At 41.9% G+C, this 20,253-nt stretch overlaps 1 protein-coding gene across 3 annotated transcripts in view; it reads right to left on the minus strand.

Moving 5' to 3' along the window:
* Window positions 1–18,313, minus strand: part of ppp3cb (protein phosphatase 3, catalytic subunit, beta isozyme) — a 98,062-nt gene extending 79,749 nt beyond the window's left edge. For 2 of the 3 annotated variants that reach the window (XM_051650072.1, XM_051650070.1), the window contains exon 1: window positions 17,882–18,313. In XM_051650072.1, the coding sequence (XP_051506032.1) occupies window positions 17,882–17,936 (55 nt within the window). In that variant the 5' untranslated portion in view covers window positions 17,937–18,313. Of the gene's footprint in view, window positions 1–17,371; window positions 17,490–17,881 lie in introns of those variants that run through there. The other variant, XM_051650071.1, reaches the window with a different exon arrangement.
* Window positions 18,314–20,253: the final 1,940 nt, after the last annotated feature.

Below are 20,253 nucleotides of genomic sequence, written 5' to 3' on the forward strand. Positions count from 1 at the left end.
GGTCAGAGGACTCACTCCGGTCCGCCCAGGGAGGAGCAGCTGTCATCTGCCAGAGGGTGGAGGAGTGGTCGAGGACCAGGCGATGGCGTGTCTGGGAACCGGCAAGCAATTTTTTTGCTCTCTCTCCTATCTCTCTCCCTCCCAGGTCTCCAAAGGTGGGGAAAGCCTGCCGGCAAGCATGGCCGGAAGGGCCTCAAAAAGGTTCCCCGGCCTGAAGCAAAGGAGGAAGGAGTGTGACGAGGAGGAGGGCAGGGCCGGACCGTGAGTGCACACGGCCGGCCCCCAATCGGGCTAATCAGCCGAGGAGAGAGATAAGGCTGAGCCGGATGTGGCAGTTCAAGAGAGAGAGAGACACACGCAGCTGCTGTGTATTTATGTTTGTCTTTTTAAGTTTTCATTAAACATTTTGACTGTTCAGCTGGTTCCCACCTCCTCCTTGCCCATTTTAAACCCTGTTACATATTGATATTTAAAAGAAACCAGAGACATATAAGAAAGACACTTGTTTATATGTGCAAGGTCATGCTAAGATAAATACTTTCTTTCATTTGAGTGAGCAAGTATGTATTAATTATGATGAATAGATAGCTAACTATTAGACATCATATTTATTTCAGTGGGAGTTTCATTAAAAAATAGAGAAAGAAGGGTACCTTCTCATTTGAGCCAAAGGCCTGTGAGAGCAGCCACAACCAACTAATACTGAGATGCTTATTAACATCTCTACACATGCTATTATTTCTGCAGAGGACTTCTACTTCTCATCTGGCTTATAATAAGCAAGCTACAGACTCTCTTCTTCTGTAGCCATATCATCCATCCACCGTTCCCATTCAGTCTCCTTTGTGGAACTAGAATACCACAGTGATAAACATCATCGATGAACCTCCTGCCAAAAGAGTAATGAATGATATATGTATTGAGGTGTTAACTCCACACTGTACAATCTTTAAAGTGACCAAAGCACACAACTCCATTTGGATCACTCCAAACCTCTTGTACCATTTCCAGTCCACAGCTTGGTCCACATTATCGGTGGTTGTGACCTGGTGCTCCAGGCAACATTTTTCTGTTGATGTCTTTACTTAATCGAGATCATAAAACATGAACACACTGGAGTACAGAGTTACCGAGCTGGTGCAAACTTAACAACATCTGGGGCCAGTTGCATAAATCTGTTTTAGACTAGTCTTACAAGTTAGCTCTCTAAAATTTTGGTCAACTTTTTCAGTACATTGCATCAAAACGTATAGATCGGTCTAATTTAAGACCAAAATGTAAGATTGCTGACATGAAAAATAACAGTGGGGGCTTCAGTGGACAACTTGCACTGCGTCCCATGACGTACTTCCACTTTGAAATGGTCTGGCTTGCTAGTTTCCTGTTATATGTGTTTACAATGTACTTGCTTGTTTTGATTACCTGGTCAGAGTAAGAGAATGGCTAATGTTTTTATAAATCAATCTATCTGAGACATTTAACCAAACTAAAGCAATTTGCAATCGTTGCATGGTGGAATAGTGCCGCTTGCCCAAAAGTTGTTGAACAGGGGGCTTTTCAGCCAGTCGCGGCCCGTTCAGCATAACGCAGTGGCCTGTTTCAGCTTATCGCCCCCCATTTCGCGGCCGGCCCACCAGAAAAAATCCCGGGTCTCCCTATGACCAGTCCGCCCCTGGCACCCACAAGTCGATCAGTGTCTTACTTTTCCCACAATGCAAATTTAGAAGAATGTTTCAGCTCTGTAGGTCCATACAATGCAAGTGAATGATGAGTCTTATGGATTACTTTTATGAGGACTTTATGTGATTTTTGGAGCTTCAAAGGTCTGGTCACCATTCACTTGCATTGTATGTATTAACTGAGCTGAAATATTCTTCTGAAATTCTTCATTTGTGTTCTGCAGAAGAAAGAAAGTTATACACATATGGGATGGCATGAGGGTGTGTAAATTATTAAATAATTCTCATTTTGGGGTGAACTATTCCATTAAATGTCTATGTATGCAAACCAGCCCCTGTCCGATTGTTTGCGTAAAGACATTGTCTAAGACCTTGTCATGTGATTTTTTTTTAATAGATGAATTCTACAAAAGTAGATAAATTACATTAACAGATCGGTAAACTGGTGCATATTATGTCCACACAGCATTACTTTAAATAATTAAGTGTTTAAAACAGCTTCTTTTGCTAATTTTATGTGTATTCTGTTTATAAACCGAGGCAGTTAGTAATTACCACATTTTAATGTCACACTGGTTAATGTCTTACATGTAGTCTGTTATCAGCGAAATATCTCATATTTAAATGCTCCGCCCCAGCAAATAATGGTTCATGGCTGTGACTTAAGCTAAAGACTGTCATTTATTTATTTATTTTTTTTTAAAAGGTTACATTCACTCCTTTTGTGAGAATTTTACAATCAGAATAGCTATTATCAGTCCTACACTTACTGTAAGCTATTGAAACAAGATAATGTCAAAGCCAAATACTGTATTCACCCAACTATTAGATCTGCAATAAATGCTTGTTTATCTTATGCTAGCATATTGTGCTAGCTGCCCTGACATACTTAATATTCTTGGACTATTCTTAATATACTTAAAATATCTTGACGCTAAGCCAATTTTACTCAGGTAAATTAATGATTCAGGGATCATAACTTTCCAGAAGCATCACAGTTAACTGTCAAAATGAGGTTGTTCAGTTGTACGTTGAGTACCAGCTGGAATATTAGCAAACTCACTGTACGATACTGCTGCTGCAGATATTGTCAGTAGGAAGCTCAGTACTCACTTTGGGGAATAATGTAGGGCACAGAATTTCAGAGAAGGTAGTGTCGTACAACAACTTAGGAGATATGAAACAACATACAACTGAAACCGAAGCGCATCAGACACCCACAGTGCTGTTCTAGAACTACTTCCACAGTTCTAGCTGCAACATGCTGTAATTAAACGGCTGACAATCTGAAATACATCATCTTGTGAGCCCTTGAGACCAAAAAAACGATGAAAGACACATTTTACTGTGTCAGACAGAACCACTGTGTTGTTACTACAGGCTAGCTACAAAGTAGAGCCTGCTCTGTCTTGTCTGTCTGTGCGCTGACAGTGTCCTTTTTGCTCCACGACGTTATCACTGCGTGAGAAAAGGGACGTGTGGCATGAGAGCGTGAGAACAGTGTCAATTGCTCAATGCGTGAGAGTTGGCAGCCCTCTGTAGTTAAGTGAAAGTAGAGACGCTAATAGCTAAACTGACAGGAGTTTAGTGATCTTCACAATAGTGTTGCTTTTCCAGTAACAAGCTACATTTTCCAGCTTGTAGCGCTGTAGCATCACAAATTACAATTGTTACATTAGCATTATGAATAGAGTAATGGAGCCGAGGGAGTAATTAAACAACTGTCTTCTCTCTCCCATGTAGTGCTGAGAAAACTAGTTATTTTTAAGGCATAATTTTCAATCGCATTATTTATTTAAACCACACAATGAGGACTTTAAGGCATTACAGCATCATTTTCTGTAAAGCTGCTCGAAATAGTGTGTGTTGTTAAAAAGCTCTGTAGAGATAAAATTTACTTGACTTGCCTTGACTTAAAGGTGCACTCAGTAACTTTTGTCTTTGTGTCATATTAAACTGACACCAAGTGGCTTGGATGCAGCATTATTTAAAATCAATAGTTTTCAGTTTCAGATGCCATTGTGGAAATGTAGTATTCACAGTCAGCCATGATTACTTTAATCAGTGAGTGAAAGTGTCAAGTAACAGGACGGTTACTGAGATTAAGCGAGTAGTATTCGGCTGGTCATGTGATTCTAACATGGCAGCCCCCATGTGCGGACCCTCTCCATGAAGAATAAAACAGCTTTTATACGGTTACTGATATGACTGGAGTCTTCATTTTAATGTGAGTGCTCATGATTTCCTACATATATTGCAAAATTACAATTCATGTCTTTAGGAGTTAAACTTTTTTTTATGAGGAAAAAATTACTGAGTGCACCTTTAATAAACTGGTCAAAATAAACAATTCCATTATATTTAGCACTGGGAACTCCAGTTCATTTTAGTGATTTGGTATTTTAAATGGTTCATGTAAATGAACTAGTTCACATAAATGATTAATCAATTCACTTGAGCCCCACACAGCCTTAAAGGGACTTTGCCATCTTTTTTTAAACAAAATATGTATGCATTGCTACTATGTTTTTATTCAGTAATATAAAATGTATGTTAATGTTAATGTTGTCACTGTATTTATTTAATCCTTACCAAAATTAACCATGGTTTTACTATAGTAATATTGTATTAACCATGACTTTTGGCAGATTGTTTTGATGCAATTAACCATGGTTGTGCTACAATAATACTGCAGTATCCATATAGTAACCATGGTTATTTGTTTTGTTACTATGGCTTTACTACAAATACATTGGTTAAACTATGGTTACTGAAGTAAAAAAAAATTTTTTTTAATTAATTAATTTTGTTTTAGTAAGGGAATGTCACCCTTGGTGATATTATTGAATTCTGCATTAAACATCATTGAATTCTGCTTCTTTAAAATAGCTTCAATGCAGTTAGCTACTTTTTGTTAGTAGCTTGTCATGTAGCTAACAAATGTTTTAAAAGAGAAGCTTGACTGTAGTTTAACTATTTTAAGTTATGAGTAGCTTGAAGTTTCAAAGTAGCTTCTCCAAAAATGGTGAAAGTAACGTCCTGGTTACTTGCGTAACCTCCGTTCACTGATGGTGTGACACTAGGGGTCACTTTTGGGAGCCCGAAACACCTCTGGTCTTTGATAAAAGGCCAATGAAAATTGGCGAGTGGTATTTGCATGCCACTCCCCCAGACATCCGGGTATAAAAGGAGCTGGTATGCAACCATTCATTCAGGTTTTATGCTGAGGAGCCGAGACAAGGTCCGGCCATTTCGGCGGGTAGTTCAGCGTTGTGGCAGGAGGGACACAACCTCTCGTTCCCTCCATCAGGGAACGGAGGTTCCGCAAGTAACCAGGACATTCCCTATCTGTCACTCACTTGACGTTGTGTCGATGTAGTGACACTAGGGGTCCCTATATGAAATGCTGCAACTGGCTGAACTGTGTTATGTGAACTGGCGGTGTGTGATGGGCAGACCACTGTGTGCCTCGTAGCCAGCGCACCAGGCCAACACGTAACCTCCCCAACATAGTTATGAGTGTCGAATCCCGGGCTTATCCACTTGTATTGCATGCCACTACCTGGGATGAAACCGGTTCCACCCGGAAGTTGTAGAACCTTGCAAAGGTTTTGGGTGTTGCCCAGCCCGTTGCTCTGCAAATGTCTGTTAGAGAGGCACCCCTGGCCAGGGCCCAGGAGGCCGCTACACACCTGGTAGAATGGGGGCGGCATGTCTTGGGCGAGATATGCCATAGCTATGGCGTCAATGAGCCAGTGGGCGATCCTCTGCTTGGAGACAGCGCTTCCTTTCCGATGTGCACCAAAGCAGACAAAGAGCTGCTCAGAGATCCTAAAGCAGGGCTTGGTCTGCCTCCTCCTGGGGCAGCATGTGCAGGTTCACCACCTGGTCCCTAAAAGGGGCTCGTGGGAACCTTGGGCACATAGCCCGGTCGAGGTCACAGGATCACGTGAGAGTAGCCCGGACCGAACTCCAGGCATGTTTCAGAGAACACTTGCAGGGCTCCTACCCTCTTGATGGAAGTGCAGTCGGGAGGGCAGTCTTCAAGGAGAGTGCCTTAAGCTCAGCTGACTGCAAAGGCTGGAAGGGGGCTCTTTGTAGACTCTGAAGAACTACAGAGAGGTCCCATGAGGGAACGAGGCGCAGTCTGGAGGGGTTCAGCCTCCTGGCGCCTCTCAGGAACCTGACAATCAGGTCATGCTTCCCTAAGGACTTACCGTCCACCAAGTCGTAGTGTGCTGCTATAGCAGCAACGTACACCTTCAAGGTGGAAGGGGACAGCCGCCCTTCCAACCTCTCCTGCAGGAAGGAAAGCACCGATCCGATTGCGCATCTCTGGGGGTCTTCCCATCGGGAAGAACACCACTTAGCGAACAGATGCCACTTAAAGGCATACAGGCACCTCATAGAGGGGGCCCTAGCCTGAGGGATCGTGTGTACCACCGCGGGTGGTAGACCACTTAGGTCTTCCACGTCCCATCCAGGGGCCAGACATGGAGATTCCAGAGGTCTGGTCACGGGTGCCAGATGGTGCCCCATCCCTGAGAAAGAAGGTCCTTCCTCAGGGGAATTCGCCGGGGGGGCTGTTGCGAGGAGCGTGAGGTCTGAGAACCACGTCTGGGTGGGCCAGTAGGGTGCTACCAGGATGACCTGCTCCTCGTCCTCCCTGAATTTGCACAGAGTCTGTGCAAGTAGGCTCAATGGGGGAAACGCATATTTGCGTAGGCCAGGAGGTCAGCTGTGTATCAGCGCGTCTATGCCGAGGGGTGCCTCAGTCAGGGCGTACCAGAGCGGGCAGTGGGAGGATTCTTGGGAGGCGAACAGGTCTACCTGTGCCTGTCCGAATTGACTCTAAATCAGCTGGACCACCTGAGGGTGGAATCTCCACTCTCCCCTGGGGGTAACCTGCCGTGACAGTGCATCCGCTCTAGTGTTGAGGTCGCCGGGGATGTGAGTGGCTCGCAGCGACTTGAAGTGCTGCTGACTCCAGAGGAGGAGACGGTGGGCGAGTTGTGACACAACGAGAGCACAGACCACCTTGGCGGTTGACATATGCTACCGTTGCCATGTTGTCTGTCCGAACTAACACGTGCTTGCCCTGGATCAATGGCCAAAATCTCCGCAGGGTGAGCAGAATTGCCAACAACTCGAGGCAGTTGATGTGCCAATGCAGTCGCAAGCCCGTCCACAAGCCAGCGGCTGCATGCCTGTTGCAAACAGCGCCCCAGCCCATTTTGGAGGCGTCTGTCGTGACCACGACGTGCCTGGAGACCTGCTCTAGGGGAACACCTGCCCGTAGAAACGAGAGGTCGGTCCAAGGGTTGAAAAGACGGTGACAGACCGGCATGATGACCACATGATGTGTCCCACAGCGCCATGCCCATCTCAGGACTTGAGTCTGAAGCCAGTGCTGAAGCGGTCTCATATGCATCCACCCGAGTGGGGTGGCCACCGCTGAGGATGCCATATGCCCCATGAGCCTCTGAAAGAGCTTCAGTGGAACCACTGTTTTCTGTTTGAACGCCTTCAAACAGGCCAGCACCAACTGTGCACACTCGTTCGTGAGGCGCGCTGTCAAGGAGACTGAGTCCAACTCCAAACCGAGGAAAGAGATGCTCTGAACCGAGAGGAGTTTGCTCTTTTCCCAGTTGGCCCGAAGCCCAAGTCGGCTGAGGTGTGAGAGCACCAAGTCCCTGTGTGCACACAACATGTCCCGAGAGTGAGCTAGGATTAGCCAATCTTCAAGATAGTTGAGAATGTGATTGCCCACTTCCCTTAATGGGGCAAGGGCTGCCTCTGCGACCTTTGTGAAGACACGAGGGGACAAGGACAGGCCGAAAGGGAGGACCTTGTTCTGATACGCCTGACCCTCGAATGCAAACTGCAGGAAGGGTCTGTGTCGAGGTAGAATCGAGACATGGAAGTACGCGTCCTTCAGGTCTTCCACCGCAAACCAATCTTGATGCCAGACGCTCGCCAGAATGCGTTTTTGCATCAGCATCTTGAACGGGAGTTTGTGTAAAGCCCGGTTCAGTACTCGCTGGTCCAAGATTGGCCGCAACCCACCGCCTTTTTTCGGTACGATGAAGTAGGGGCTGTAAAACCCCTTCTTCATCTGGGCCGGAGGGACAGGTTCTATCGCACCCTTCCGTAGGAAGGGTAGCGATCTCCATGCGCAAGGTAGCAGCATTTTCGTCCTTCACCAAGGAGAAATGGATACCACTGAACCTGGGCGGACGCCTGGCAAACTGAATCACGTAGCCGAGTCGGACAGTCCGGACCAGTCATCGTAACGGATTGGAAAGCCACACCGTGTCTTGTCGGCCTCACCCATCTCGACCAGTTTGAGCCAAAGATGGTGCTCCTGGACCACTTATGTGGACATCGTCCACCCGAGAGACTGCGCCGTGACCTTCGTCACTCAGAGAGCGAGGTCGGTCGGCGAGCGCAGTTCCTGCATCAGATCTGGGGCGGAACTACCCTCGTGCAGTTCTTTTAGCGCCTTGGCATGGTGGACCTGCAGGAGAGCCATAGCGTGCAGGGCAGAGGCGGCTTGTCCAGCAGCGCTGTAGGCTTTAGCCATCAGGGATGACGTGAACCTACAGGGCTTGGACGGGAGCTTTGGGCGTCCGCACCAGGTGGCGGCGCTCTGCGAGCATAGGTGCACCGCGAGCGCCTTATCCACCGGGGGAATCGCCGTATAGCCCCTGGCCGCCCCGCCATCGAGGGTAGTGAGGGCGGGGGAACTGAGGAATCGGGACCGGGCAGTAAAAGGTGCCTCCCACGATTTCGTCAGCTCCTCGTGCACTTCCAGGTAGAAAGGTACTGGAGCGGGGCGTGGCTGCTTTGAGTGGCGCCGCGAGCCCAGGAACCAATCACTCTATCCCGACACTCGCGGCCGCCTGGGAAAGCATGTCCGTCATCTCTGCATCAGCCTGTGACTGGGCAATCGACCCCAAAGGGGGGAGCCCAGCTGAGGCTTCTGCGTCCGACTGGACAAGCCCGCTCTCCGATGCTGCACTCAAGAGCTCATCAGCTTCGCAGGCTCCGAACAAGAGGCTGAACTCGCCGTGAGACGAGCCAGCAGACTCATCCGGAAGCCCGATCGGGGCAGACGAGCATGCTGGGGAATGGGAGGTCTGCGGGGGGATACCCGGCGGAGGCGATCCCATTGGAGTCCTCAAATCGCCCCCAGTGCTAGCCACGCTGGCCTCAAACCCATAGGTAGAAGGACCAAGGCGGGGAGCTGCTGGGGTGGCTTGCTTTTTTACAAAAGCAAGCCGCGACTGCAACGTTGCCATGGTCATGTTCTCGCAGTGAGAACATGAACCATCCACGAACGCTGCCTCCGTGTGGGTCGCGCCCAGACACAAAAGACAGCGATCATGACCGTCTGAAGTTGAGAGGTAACGACCGCAACCAGGAATAACACACAATCAGAAAGGCATCTTTAAAAAGAAGCGTCTTTAAAAAGACGTTCCATGTGTGCTGCTCTGTTAGAGAAATATACTCTTTCAGAAAATATACTCTCTTTTTTCTGCCGAAGCGCCCAGGGGCGTTCTCTGCAGTGCACCAGTGCAGAGGAGGGAGAAGCCGCTGAAATGCACCATCAGATTCAGCAGAGGTGAATAAACAGTCGTGTGAATTCAGCTCAATAAGCATGACCGTTCGGCTCCGAAGAGAAAATCTGAATGAGTGGTTGCATACCAGCTCCTTTTATACCGTATGTCTGGGTGAGTGGCATGCAAATACCACTCGCAAATTTTCATTGGCCTTTTATCAAAGACCAGAGGTGTTTCGGGCTCCCAAGAGTGACCCCTAGTGTCACTACATCGACACAACATCGAGTGAGTGACAGATAGGGAACCATATTTAGCACTCTAAAACAGGACTGACAACTGTATTTTGCTGCTCTATGAACATAGCCAAACAGACAAGACAAAGAGAAAGAAAAAAGATTGAAGGATTGGGAACAGGGAAGACTGAAGAGATATGAGAGAGAAAGGGAGGGAGACTCATTCGTTGCACAGGCGTGATAGTTTGCGCCTGACCCAGATTAGAAGAACATAGCATAGCATCACACGCCTTTGATGGAGGGATTATTACAAGCGCCAATTGAAGTTGCACAATTAATGCATGCTTCACACATAAGGGGCCATCTGCACACACGCATGCAGGCGGAAGGCGGCCCTTCAAGTACACAATCAGGCAGATGAACCAATCAGCAGAGTAAGCTAGGTTGATTGACAGGCCGGAAGTGAGCAGTGTTAAAGTCATCAACTCAGGCAGCAGTAAATACAGGATAAACAGTGGAGAGACAGACAGATCTGCTGGATTGCTGGATCACAGAAACGCTCCTGCTTTTGCATGGCCTCATTAGGACTGAGCTCTGCGCCATTCCATTGTGTCCTCTATGCTCTAAACTCACACCCAAAGTATTTATGTTAAAGAGGCTAAATTTAGTCTCTCTTCCTTTCTTTCTCTCTTCCTCTTCCACTCTTCTTTCCCAGTTTAACCTTTATTATGTTTTGAACTAGATCTGTGAACAGGTATCTGTGTGTGGCAGCAAGTTACAGTATTTCTACCCCTGTCCACTTCCTGTGTTGTGTTCTAATGATTTAAATGTGATGCCACAGTTTCCAGACAGTCCCTCTATTACATGGTGCATCCTCTGCAAGGTTCTAGTGTCAGTTCATCCAAAAATTAAGATTCTGTCATTATTTACTCACCATTATGTCATTCTATACCTGTATGCTGTTATTTATTCATGGAACACTAAAGGAGACATTCTGAAGAATGTTAACACTGCTCTTTTCCATATAAGGATAGGTCATTGTGACTATATCTGTCAAGATCCCAAAAGACCAAAAAGCACGATTAATATACAATTATGGTAGTCTATACAAATTGTGAACTATATACAAAGTATTCTGCAGCTATACGATTAGGGATGGGAAACTTAAGGAACTTAACGATTCCCATTCCATTTCTTCTTAAAGATTCTGATTCTTTTAATGATTCTTTTATTACTTTTGAGGAAGAATTATTTCATACAACATATAAGATACAACAAATAAGAAATACAATACAATTCTTGTAAAAAAAAAAAAAAAAAGCGTGTTACACATACTTTTTTTTTAGAGCTTACAGTAAATCCAATACCTGATTCTAACTATATATTAAATACAATTTCTAAACAAGCAAAAAAATGTATTAATACAATTCCACTGACTCATATGTATCTTTAACTACACTTTGTCATATGAACAACCAGTCAGTAACTGCACTGCTGGATTGAAGTCTCTGCATAACACAGTATCAGTTTAATATAATTTCAGCTGGACATGACGAAAGTCATTACTTGTGCGTCAGGAAGATTAATTCAGTACCTGCTCCCTCCCACTAATGTTTTTGATTCATTAAAAAGAACCGGCTCATAAAATTTATTCATTCAGGAATCAGACTACACTGGCTGGATGCGCTGTAATGTATGTTTTACAATGTAGATTCAAAAGAACCGGCTCATAAGAGTAATGTGTTCGGGAATCAGACTACATTGGTTGCGTGTATGTTTTGCACTGCAGATTCAAAAGAACCGGCTCATAAGAGTCATTCTTTCAGAAATCGGACTACACTGGTCACTCTGTATATTGCATGCTGTAGATTCAAAAGAACCGGCTCATTAGAGTAATTCGTTCGGGAATCAGACTACATTGGTTACATTGGTTGCACTTTCGTATAGTCAAAATGGCAGGCCATGTTTGTTTATGAGTCATGCGAGAACCAGTAATGTTCGGCATAACTGACGTCAAACCTGGCGCGATGTATCTTGATGCACCATTTTTTAATAAATGCAAATAAGATTTAAGAGATGCAGAGGAAGATTATCAGTAAATAACTATTTAAATTTCCATCTTTTTTTGGTAATTTTTGCAGTTTGACAGACCTGATCACTATGAACTGTTGTTGCATGGAAAAGAGAGGTGTGAATATTTGTTAGAAATTTCGGGTAACACTTTACTCTAAGACTGAATTTGTAAACGTTAGTTACCTACATCAAGTAACATGAACTAATAATGAACAATACTTTTACAGCATTTATTAATCTTGATAAATGTTCATTTCTACATGTGTAAAGGTGGCCACCTGTGTGAGTGTTCTCAATCACATACATCTGTGTGCATGCTTAAGTTAACATCTCTAGTGACCCACAATGTGCATGTTTGTCTGTGTGTTTGTGCCTCTGTGTGGGAGGAAACAGTTTTCATCATCTTCCTTCAGTCCTGTATTTGATGTGAGATTGTCTCTCTCTCTCTCTCTCTCTCTCTCTCTCTCTCTCTCTCCAATGTATCATTCAGGTGGGCAATGGAGTTGATTAGCTCAATATCTGGTTAGATGGGCAACACTATAGGTCGCATCACAGAGTTCTTAATATAAGCAGCCTCGCATTCTCACGTGCATGAATGAACAGCATATATCCATAATACTCTTAGTATTTCTGTAGTATGCAGTATGAATACTGTGCACAGTCTGCACATTTTCTGTATGCATGGATGGACCTATTTCAAATGCCAAATTTATGGAGCTAGAACAATGACTAAAGTAATTGAATCAGAATTGTGTTTATTTGAATTCTAGACATGTGACATCTAACTATTTAATGGTATTAAGTATTTTATACATTTGTCTTTTAAATAGCAGATTATTTGTTTTGAATTTTTTTAGTGGTGGAATTAGCTGTAAAATTTTCAGATTAAGATGAAATTCTTCAAATCAAATACAAGTCTGACCGTGCCAGGGAATTCTGGTAGCTCTGTGATCATTCGACTATCGTTCGAAGTTCAACTATTCTGATAATCTCTACTTTTCCCTGTGGAACACGGAAGCTTGACCTTTGGCCTAGATTTTTTACTATGTGAATTTTTAAGATCAGAATTTTGGAGTTCTGAATTTCTTCTTAATCAGAAAATGTAAAACTGTAATTTTATAATCTGAATATTTACAGCTAATTTCACCTCTTAAAAAATGCAAAACAACAAATCTGCTTTTTAAAATATGCCACAAAAATCTTGTCACAGATCTAGAATTCAAATTAATAAAATTCAGATTAAACTACTTTAGTAATTGTTACAGCTCCATACAATTTTGCCTTGTTCCAGATTAAAATAAGGTTGTCAATGCAGTGCTGGGTAGATTACTTCTGAAATGTAATCTGGTACTGATTACAAATTACACTATTTAAATTTAATCAGTAAGGTAATATTTAAGATTACACTATTTAGTTAATCTAGTCTGATTACTTTTGGATTACTCATTGCATATTTTGATGTAAATCTAATCGTTCATTTTAATTGCATTAAGTACCAATTAAAATTCCTTTCATTAAACATTAGTAAAACATATTTACTTACATAAACATATATAAGCCTACAGAACCTCTTTTTAAGATTGGAAGTTGAAGCTTTATATATATATATGTATATATATAATTTTTGCAAGGCAAAGATTGCATTGCTCAGTTATTTTCCCCCATCTCTCTTTGAAAGTTGTTATTACATTTTTAGCATTAAAAGTTGTATGTGTTAACATAAGTTATTGCATTATGAAATAACATGAAGTAACAATAAACAATAGCATATTTATAAATTAACAATTAAAGAAGATTAATAAATGCTGTAAAAACATTTTGTTCATTATTAGTTCATGATACCCAATGCATTTACTAATGTAAATGTATACAATCTTTGGTAAAGTGTTACCAAAATGCAAAATAACTGATTTATTTCCAAGCTGACAACTGGATTCCACACTCTGAAATAAAAAAATGTAATAAGGCCACATCGTGTGACAACGTGATAAATGCAATGCGGTCATGTGACAACAATGTACTGTAGACTACTACTGTTTGCAATGGTTATGTGTTACGTATTACATAATGAGTACTGCTTCACATATTTTTTTTAAAAGCAGGCAACATTCAGTTTATACTGTTGCGCAGTATGTAGTACTTTAGTATTCCATTCTAAATATGTCCTGTGTTCATTCCTGTGTGTGAGAGAGGCTACTGTATGTTCGTAGGTCATCCGGGTATTCCATTCATACAGAAAACTGACCCTGATGCACATTATATACTGCATAATCTATATTACAGAAATAGTGAGAGTAGTATGGTACTACACTATTTCAAAGATAGCCAGAGAGATTTCTGGGATACATCGGCAAGCACATCCATCCATCTACTGTCAAGTGCCTAATTCCCTGTCTCTCACACTTCTCATCCTCCACCCTCTTCACACATTCCCCCTCTCTTTTCTTTCACCTCCTCTTGTTTCATTTATCGCCAGTCTCCTGTCAACACTCGCTCTTAGTTTCTCTGCTGGGCTTTAACATCCCGTTCATGTTGTGTGTCGGCACTCGATGGGGGGCATGCATGAATTAAAACAGACGGCAATCTGGAGAAAATGTCCATCTTTAAAACCGATTGGATTATGCTGAAGTTCTCACTGAGAGCTTTGAATGTGTGCAAACAATTTATTCTTGTTTTAAAGCCGGTGCATTCTCAGGAGCCAGGAACACCGATTAGTAACAATCATAAAAAGATACACTGCGATGCAATTAACATAACCTGGTTATTATTGTCGCATTACTACATTCCTTGAGGAAACAGATGGAAGTGAGATGCGTTCTGTCTAACGGTGAATACAGCACATAATAACTTGTGGAAATGATCAAATTATTCTCAAGCAATCTACCCAGTTCCCCACTGTGTGCTTGTGTTTAATTATGCCAAGCACTACTTTCCCCTCCTTTCTTCACTATCAAAAAAATACCAAAATGTATCATGGTATTATTATACTTTTACATTATACTGGAACATTGTACCATTATATCATTACCATGATTTTTGGACATGTACCATGGTAATATCGTGGTTTATAGGACATATTGTACCATGGTAGTATCATGTTTTGGACATGAACCATGGTATTACCATGTTACATGGTATTACTTCTTTGAAGTACCTTGGAGTTTCATGAAATATAATTATCCCAACCATGGCGTCTTCCAAACACTGCCTTCACTAACAAAAAATTACCACAAAGTACTATGGTATTACCATGTTTTGTTGGACATGTACCATTGTAATATCATGTTTTTGGACATGTACCATGGTTCTACCCTGGTATTGATTAAACTACCTAGAATATAAATACTATGTTATATAAATAGATATGTTACCACTCTGTACCATGGTATATATCAAAGTATAGTATCAGTATTACCATCTGATACTATACCATGGTACTGCTTGGTTTTCCTGGGCAATCTTGCTGTTTTTCACATCCGCTGCATCCTCTCAATATCTTTCTCACCTTCACACTGGTTAATTTCTGTGTCCGCCAACTACATGTGGACAAACTCCCATATAGTCCTTGCCTAAAGCTAATTACCCTTGTCACCTAATGGTTAATATTACATAAGTGTGACACATATGCCACAGTATGATTATTTCATGTAGAATGGCATATGTTGCTAAATAATTACAGGCAGCCACACTCCAGGGTTGAGGGATAGCCCGTTACAGTACACACATACTGTACACACTCTCTCTCTCCCTCTCTCTCTAAAGCACACTCACTGTACATACTACGGTGGTCCAAAACATGCCTCCCTTGTCCGCTCCATATTCTTCAATAATCCAAACACAATTCCAGTGTTCATCACATACACAAAAATACTTATTTCTTGTGCACAAGCACTGCAGAAGTCTAATTAGCCCCTCTCTCCACTAACCACCCCATACATTCACAAACACATAAAATATTCCCACATCTAGTGGTGCTGCAGCATCCCGCATCCAAACTGGGGCTGCACCGTAAATCGGAAAAAAATTATTATAGAGATTACAATTACAACTGCTGCAATTAACTAATCGTAAAAAGTGTCAATTACAGAACTTCGTTGTGTCAAAATGTTACAGTATATTTTTTTAAAAAATGTGCCTGTTGTGTGCAAGTGCAAGACTGCAATGACAAATCAGATGCATTTAAATAAGTCTAGTATTCTAAAATTGTTTCGCTGCTCATTTTCTGTTTACAATTTATTAAAACATTTGACAAACACTTTTGTTTTTCATGCAAATCAAATCAGTCAGGATTCAGAAAACACAGATTTCAGCTTGTTTTAGATTTGTAGCCTACATAAAAAATACTGCATGCAGCCCCAACGAAAGTAAGTATTTTAATGTAAATTCAATTAATCAAATAATCACAGTTGCAATATCAGTGGAAAATAATCAACAATTATGATTTCTGTCATAATCATTCAATCCTAATCCTAACAATACCTATATGGTGACAGCATACAAACATTTATTATGATGGTATATTTTTCTATTGTTAAAACTGAGAATTTAAAAATGGCTGTAAACAGGCTGTAAGCTAGCTATAGATGCTTAAAGGAATATTCTGGGTTCAAGTTACAAATTAAGCTCAATCAACAGCATCTGTGGCGTAATATTGATTACCATAAAAATGTATTTCAGTTTTTCCCTCCTTTTCTTAAAAAAAGCACAAATCTGAGTTACAGTGAGGCACTTACAATGGAAGTGAATGGTGCCAATTAATAAATGTTAAAATACTATTTCAAAAGTATAGCCACAAGACATAAACAATATGGGTTGCACTTTATTTTACAGTATGTGTACTTTCGGTATACTTACACAGAGTTATATTAAGTAACTACATGCACTTAATACGGGTTAGGGTTAGTACCTAGTAATTACTATAGTTGTTATAATTATATAGTACGTAAACATAGAACAGTACTGTCAAATAAATTACTAGAACGATTTTCATGTTAACATGGTTTTAGTGTGATAAAATTGCTTCCTAACCTTTTCTGTGTAAATTTATATCTGATTTTACAAATTTGTTTCCATGACGACATAACCGTAAACCCTAAAACGACTGTAAAAACAACTATTAAAACAGCTTTACAGCTCAAATAATAGGCCTACTCAAGTTTTAACAGAATAATTTTTATAAAATTATAAGATTCACATTTCTGCCTTTAAAGCCTCCAAAAATTGGCCTCATTCACTTCCATTGTACTCCATTCACTTCTCACTGTAACCTCGATTTTTGCTTTATTAAAAGGAAATGAGGGATGAGTCAAAATGACTTTTGTGGTAATATTATGCCACAAATACTATCGATTGAGCTTAACTTGTATTGAACCCGGAATATACCTATAAACACATTTGTGCATAATTATCTTCACATGAAATATATAGTACTGCAGTGTAACTTGCATTAGTACCACTGATACCACAGCCTTGTTCACAGTGTCTCCCTGTGTAACGATGTACCAACGAATCGATAAACTGCTTCAGAATGTTACGCTAAAATACCCTCATAGGCCATTTGTGCGAGGATGTCCATGTCAGTGCACAAACGAGCTGACATTGCGAGCATCCCAGCGCATTTGCACTGCTTGACACGAGCGCGCTCATGTAAGTTCTTAAGGCATTGTACATTTCACATCATTACACACATAAATCGAAACGGTAACTCACGCGATCATCTCGTTATCTGAGCGCTGGTAGCGACCCAACAAGCGTGCGCACCGACACGCGTACACGTACGTACGCGTAACACAAAAATGCATGAAATAATGCAAAAGCACGCTACCTTTAAGTCGTCCTTTCGCTGTCATCCTCAAAGTGCCAAAAATATTTCATTGGAACGAGATGTTAATCTCTCTCTCTCTGTCTCTCTCTCTCTCTCTAAGTCTCTCTCTCTCCCTTTTGTCCCCCCCCCCCCCCCCCCTCGGGTATCCTGGCACTGTATAACAGTTCACGCATCCGCCAGCAGGCGCTCGCAGCATCCGATGCGTTCGAGAGATGCGCCTCGCTTGCATCAGCATCACCGTGCATATCGGGAGCCTTATTGGGTTGCCAATTTAAAAAAAAAAAAAAGCTCATAGAGAATGATGTTTTATTTTAGACATCCTTTGATTATAGATCACTCACCTGAAGCGTACACAAGGATGCATTTTTATCATCCTTTAAGCATATTTTCAAAACAAACAGACATCAGAATTATCATGGAAACAGAATATAGAATTGTGAATGATGCCCAATTACGTTTAATTTTCGTACATTGCATGCTTACATATCATATTAAACCCAGCGCACTTACATTTAATGACGCGGTCGGTAGGGTTTAAACCCATGTCTGCGTTGGACATCTTCATGGGTTGTTGTAGATACCGGGGAAAGTGCGCCTACTCCTAACGGGCGAGCGTACGGTGTTCGGTGCTGCGGGATGCGCTGGCTGCAGAAGCAGCATCACTTGGTGCGTCTCTCCTCCGTCTACCGTCAGTCAGGGGAAGATGCGTCGCGGTTTCTCCGGGAAAACAGCGATGCCGTGGGTGCTGGACTCCGTGTGGGGGCGGATAGATAGATGGCTAGATAGATGGATGGATGGAGCGACAGGAGGGGGGCTGGGAGACTTATGCTCGGTTCAGGGTATCCTCAGCGCGTTGCAGCACCACCCCGACATGGCGAAGGCAGGAACTCCCACGCTCTGGTTTGCAGGGACTGCCTCATACCGCCATCACGCGGAGGCTAATTCGGGGTTTCCCTGCGAACGAGAATGAGATAAGCGAGCGGGCGACCAGGCTTTGTTGCTGCTTTACTGACGTCATGTTTTTTTAATGCTTCATGGCGAAGAAGTCTGGTTGTCAACGATCTGGTTGTACCTTAATTGTACAAAATAAAGTTACGTTTTCTATCAATCTATCTATCTATCTATCTATCTATCTATCTATCTATCTATCTATCTATCTATCTATCTATCTATCTATCTATCTATCTATCTATCTGTCTGTCTGTCTGTCTGTCTGTCTATCTATTTATCAGCCTGTCTGTCTGTCTTTCTGTCTTGTCTGTCTGTCTGTCTGTCTGTCTGTCTATCTATCTATCTATCTATCTATCTATCTATCTATCTATCTATCTATCTATCTATCTATCTGTCTGTCTGTCTGTCTGTCTGTCTATCTATTTATCAGCCTGTCTGTCTGTCTTTCTGTCTTGTCTGTCTGTCTGTCTGTCTGTCTATCTATCTATCTATCTATCTATCTATCTATCTATCTATCTATCTATCTATCTGTCTGTCTGTCTATTTATATGTCTGTCTATCATCTATTTATCAGCCTGTCTGTCTGTCTTTCTGTCTTGTCTGTCTGTCTGTCTATCTATCTATCTATCTGTCTGTCTGTCTATTTATATGTCTGTCTATCATCTATTTATCAGCCTGTCTGTCTATCTCTGTCTGTCTATCTATCTATCTATCTATCTATCTATCTATCTATCTATCTATCTATCTATCTATCTATCTATCTATCTATCTATCTATCTATCTCTCTGTCTGTCTGTCTGTCTGTCTATTTATGTCTGTCTATCTATCTATCTATCTATCTATCTGTCTGTCTGTCTGTCTGTCTATTTATCTGTCTGTCTATCTATCTATTTATCAGCCTGTCTGTCAGTCTTTCTGTCTTGTCTGTCTGTCTATCTATCTATCTGTCTGTCTGTCTATTTATATGTCTGTCTATCATCTATTTATCAGCCTGTCTGTCTATCTCCATCTGTCTATTTATCTGTCTATCTATCTATCTACCTATCTATGTCTCTGTCTGTCTGTCTGTCTGTCTGTCTATTTATATCTATCTATCTATCTATCTATCTATCTATCTATCTATCTATCTGTCTGTCTGTCTGTCTGTCTGTCTGTCTGTCTGTCTTTCTGTCTTGTCTGTCTGTCTGTCTATATATCTGTTTGTCTGTCTGTCTGTCTATTTATCTGCCTGCCTATCTATCTATCTGTCTGTCTGTCTGTCTGTCTGTCTGTCTATTTATGTCTGTCTATCTATCTACCTATCTATCTCTCTGTCTGTCTGTCTGTCTGTCTATTTATGTCTGTCTATCTATCTATCTACCTATCTATCTCTCTGTCTGTCTGTCTGTCTGTCTGTCTATTTATGTCTGTCTGTCTATCTGCCTATCTATCTCTCTGTCTGTCTGTCTATTTATGTCTGTCTATCTATCTATCTAGCTATCTATCTGTCTGTCTGTCTGTCTGTCTATTTATCTGTCTGTCTATCTATCTATCTATCTATCTGTCTGTCTGTCTGTCTGTCTGTCTATTTATCTGTCTGTCTATCTATCTATCATCTGTCTGTCTGTACTTTTTACCACCTTAAGTAGCCATCTCAGTAGGGCTGAATAATTATCTGAAGGACCAGGAACCTATCACGTCTATTAAACAATTACAACAATTTCCCAATGCAGACATCGTAGTACCTTTAATCCATTATTCAGATAAGTTGCCGGCTCAAAAGCATAATTTGTTAGGTCGTCTTAACACTTACATTCAGTCCAATTATAAGACCTTATTTTGTATACATTTTTCCAAATTTCATACACATTTTTCAGATCCGGTTCACTGGACTAATGAGACTGCCTTGAACATCTTGGAAAATTGGCTTAGACAATTAAATTGCCGAGGGG

Source organism: Myxocyprinus asiaticus, chromosome 22 (genome assembly GCF_019703515.2).
Source record: "Myxocyprinus asiaticus isolate MX2 ecotype Aquarium Trade chromosome 22, UBuf_Myxa_2, whole genome shotgun sequence".
Lineage (NCBI taxonomy): Eukaryota > Metazoa > Chordata > Actinopteri > Cypriniformes > Catostomidae > Myxocyprinus > Myxocyprinus asiaticus.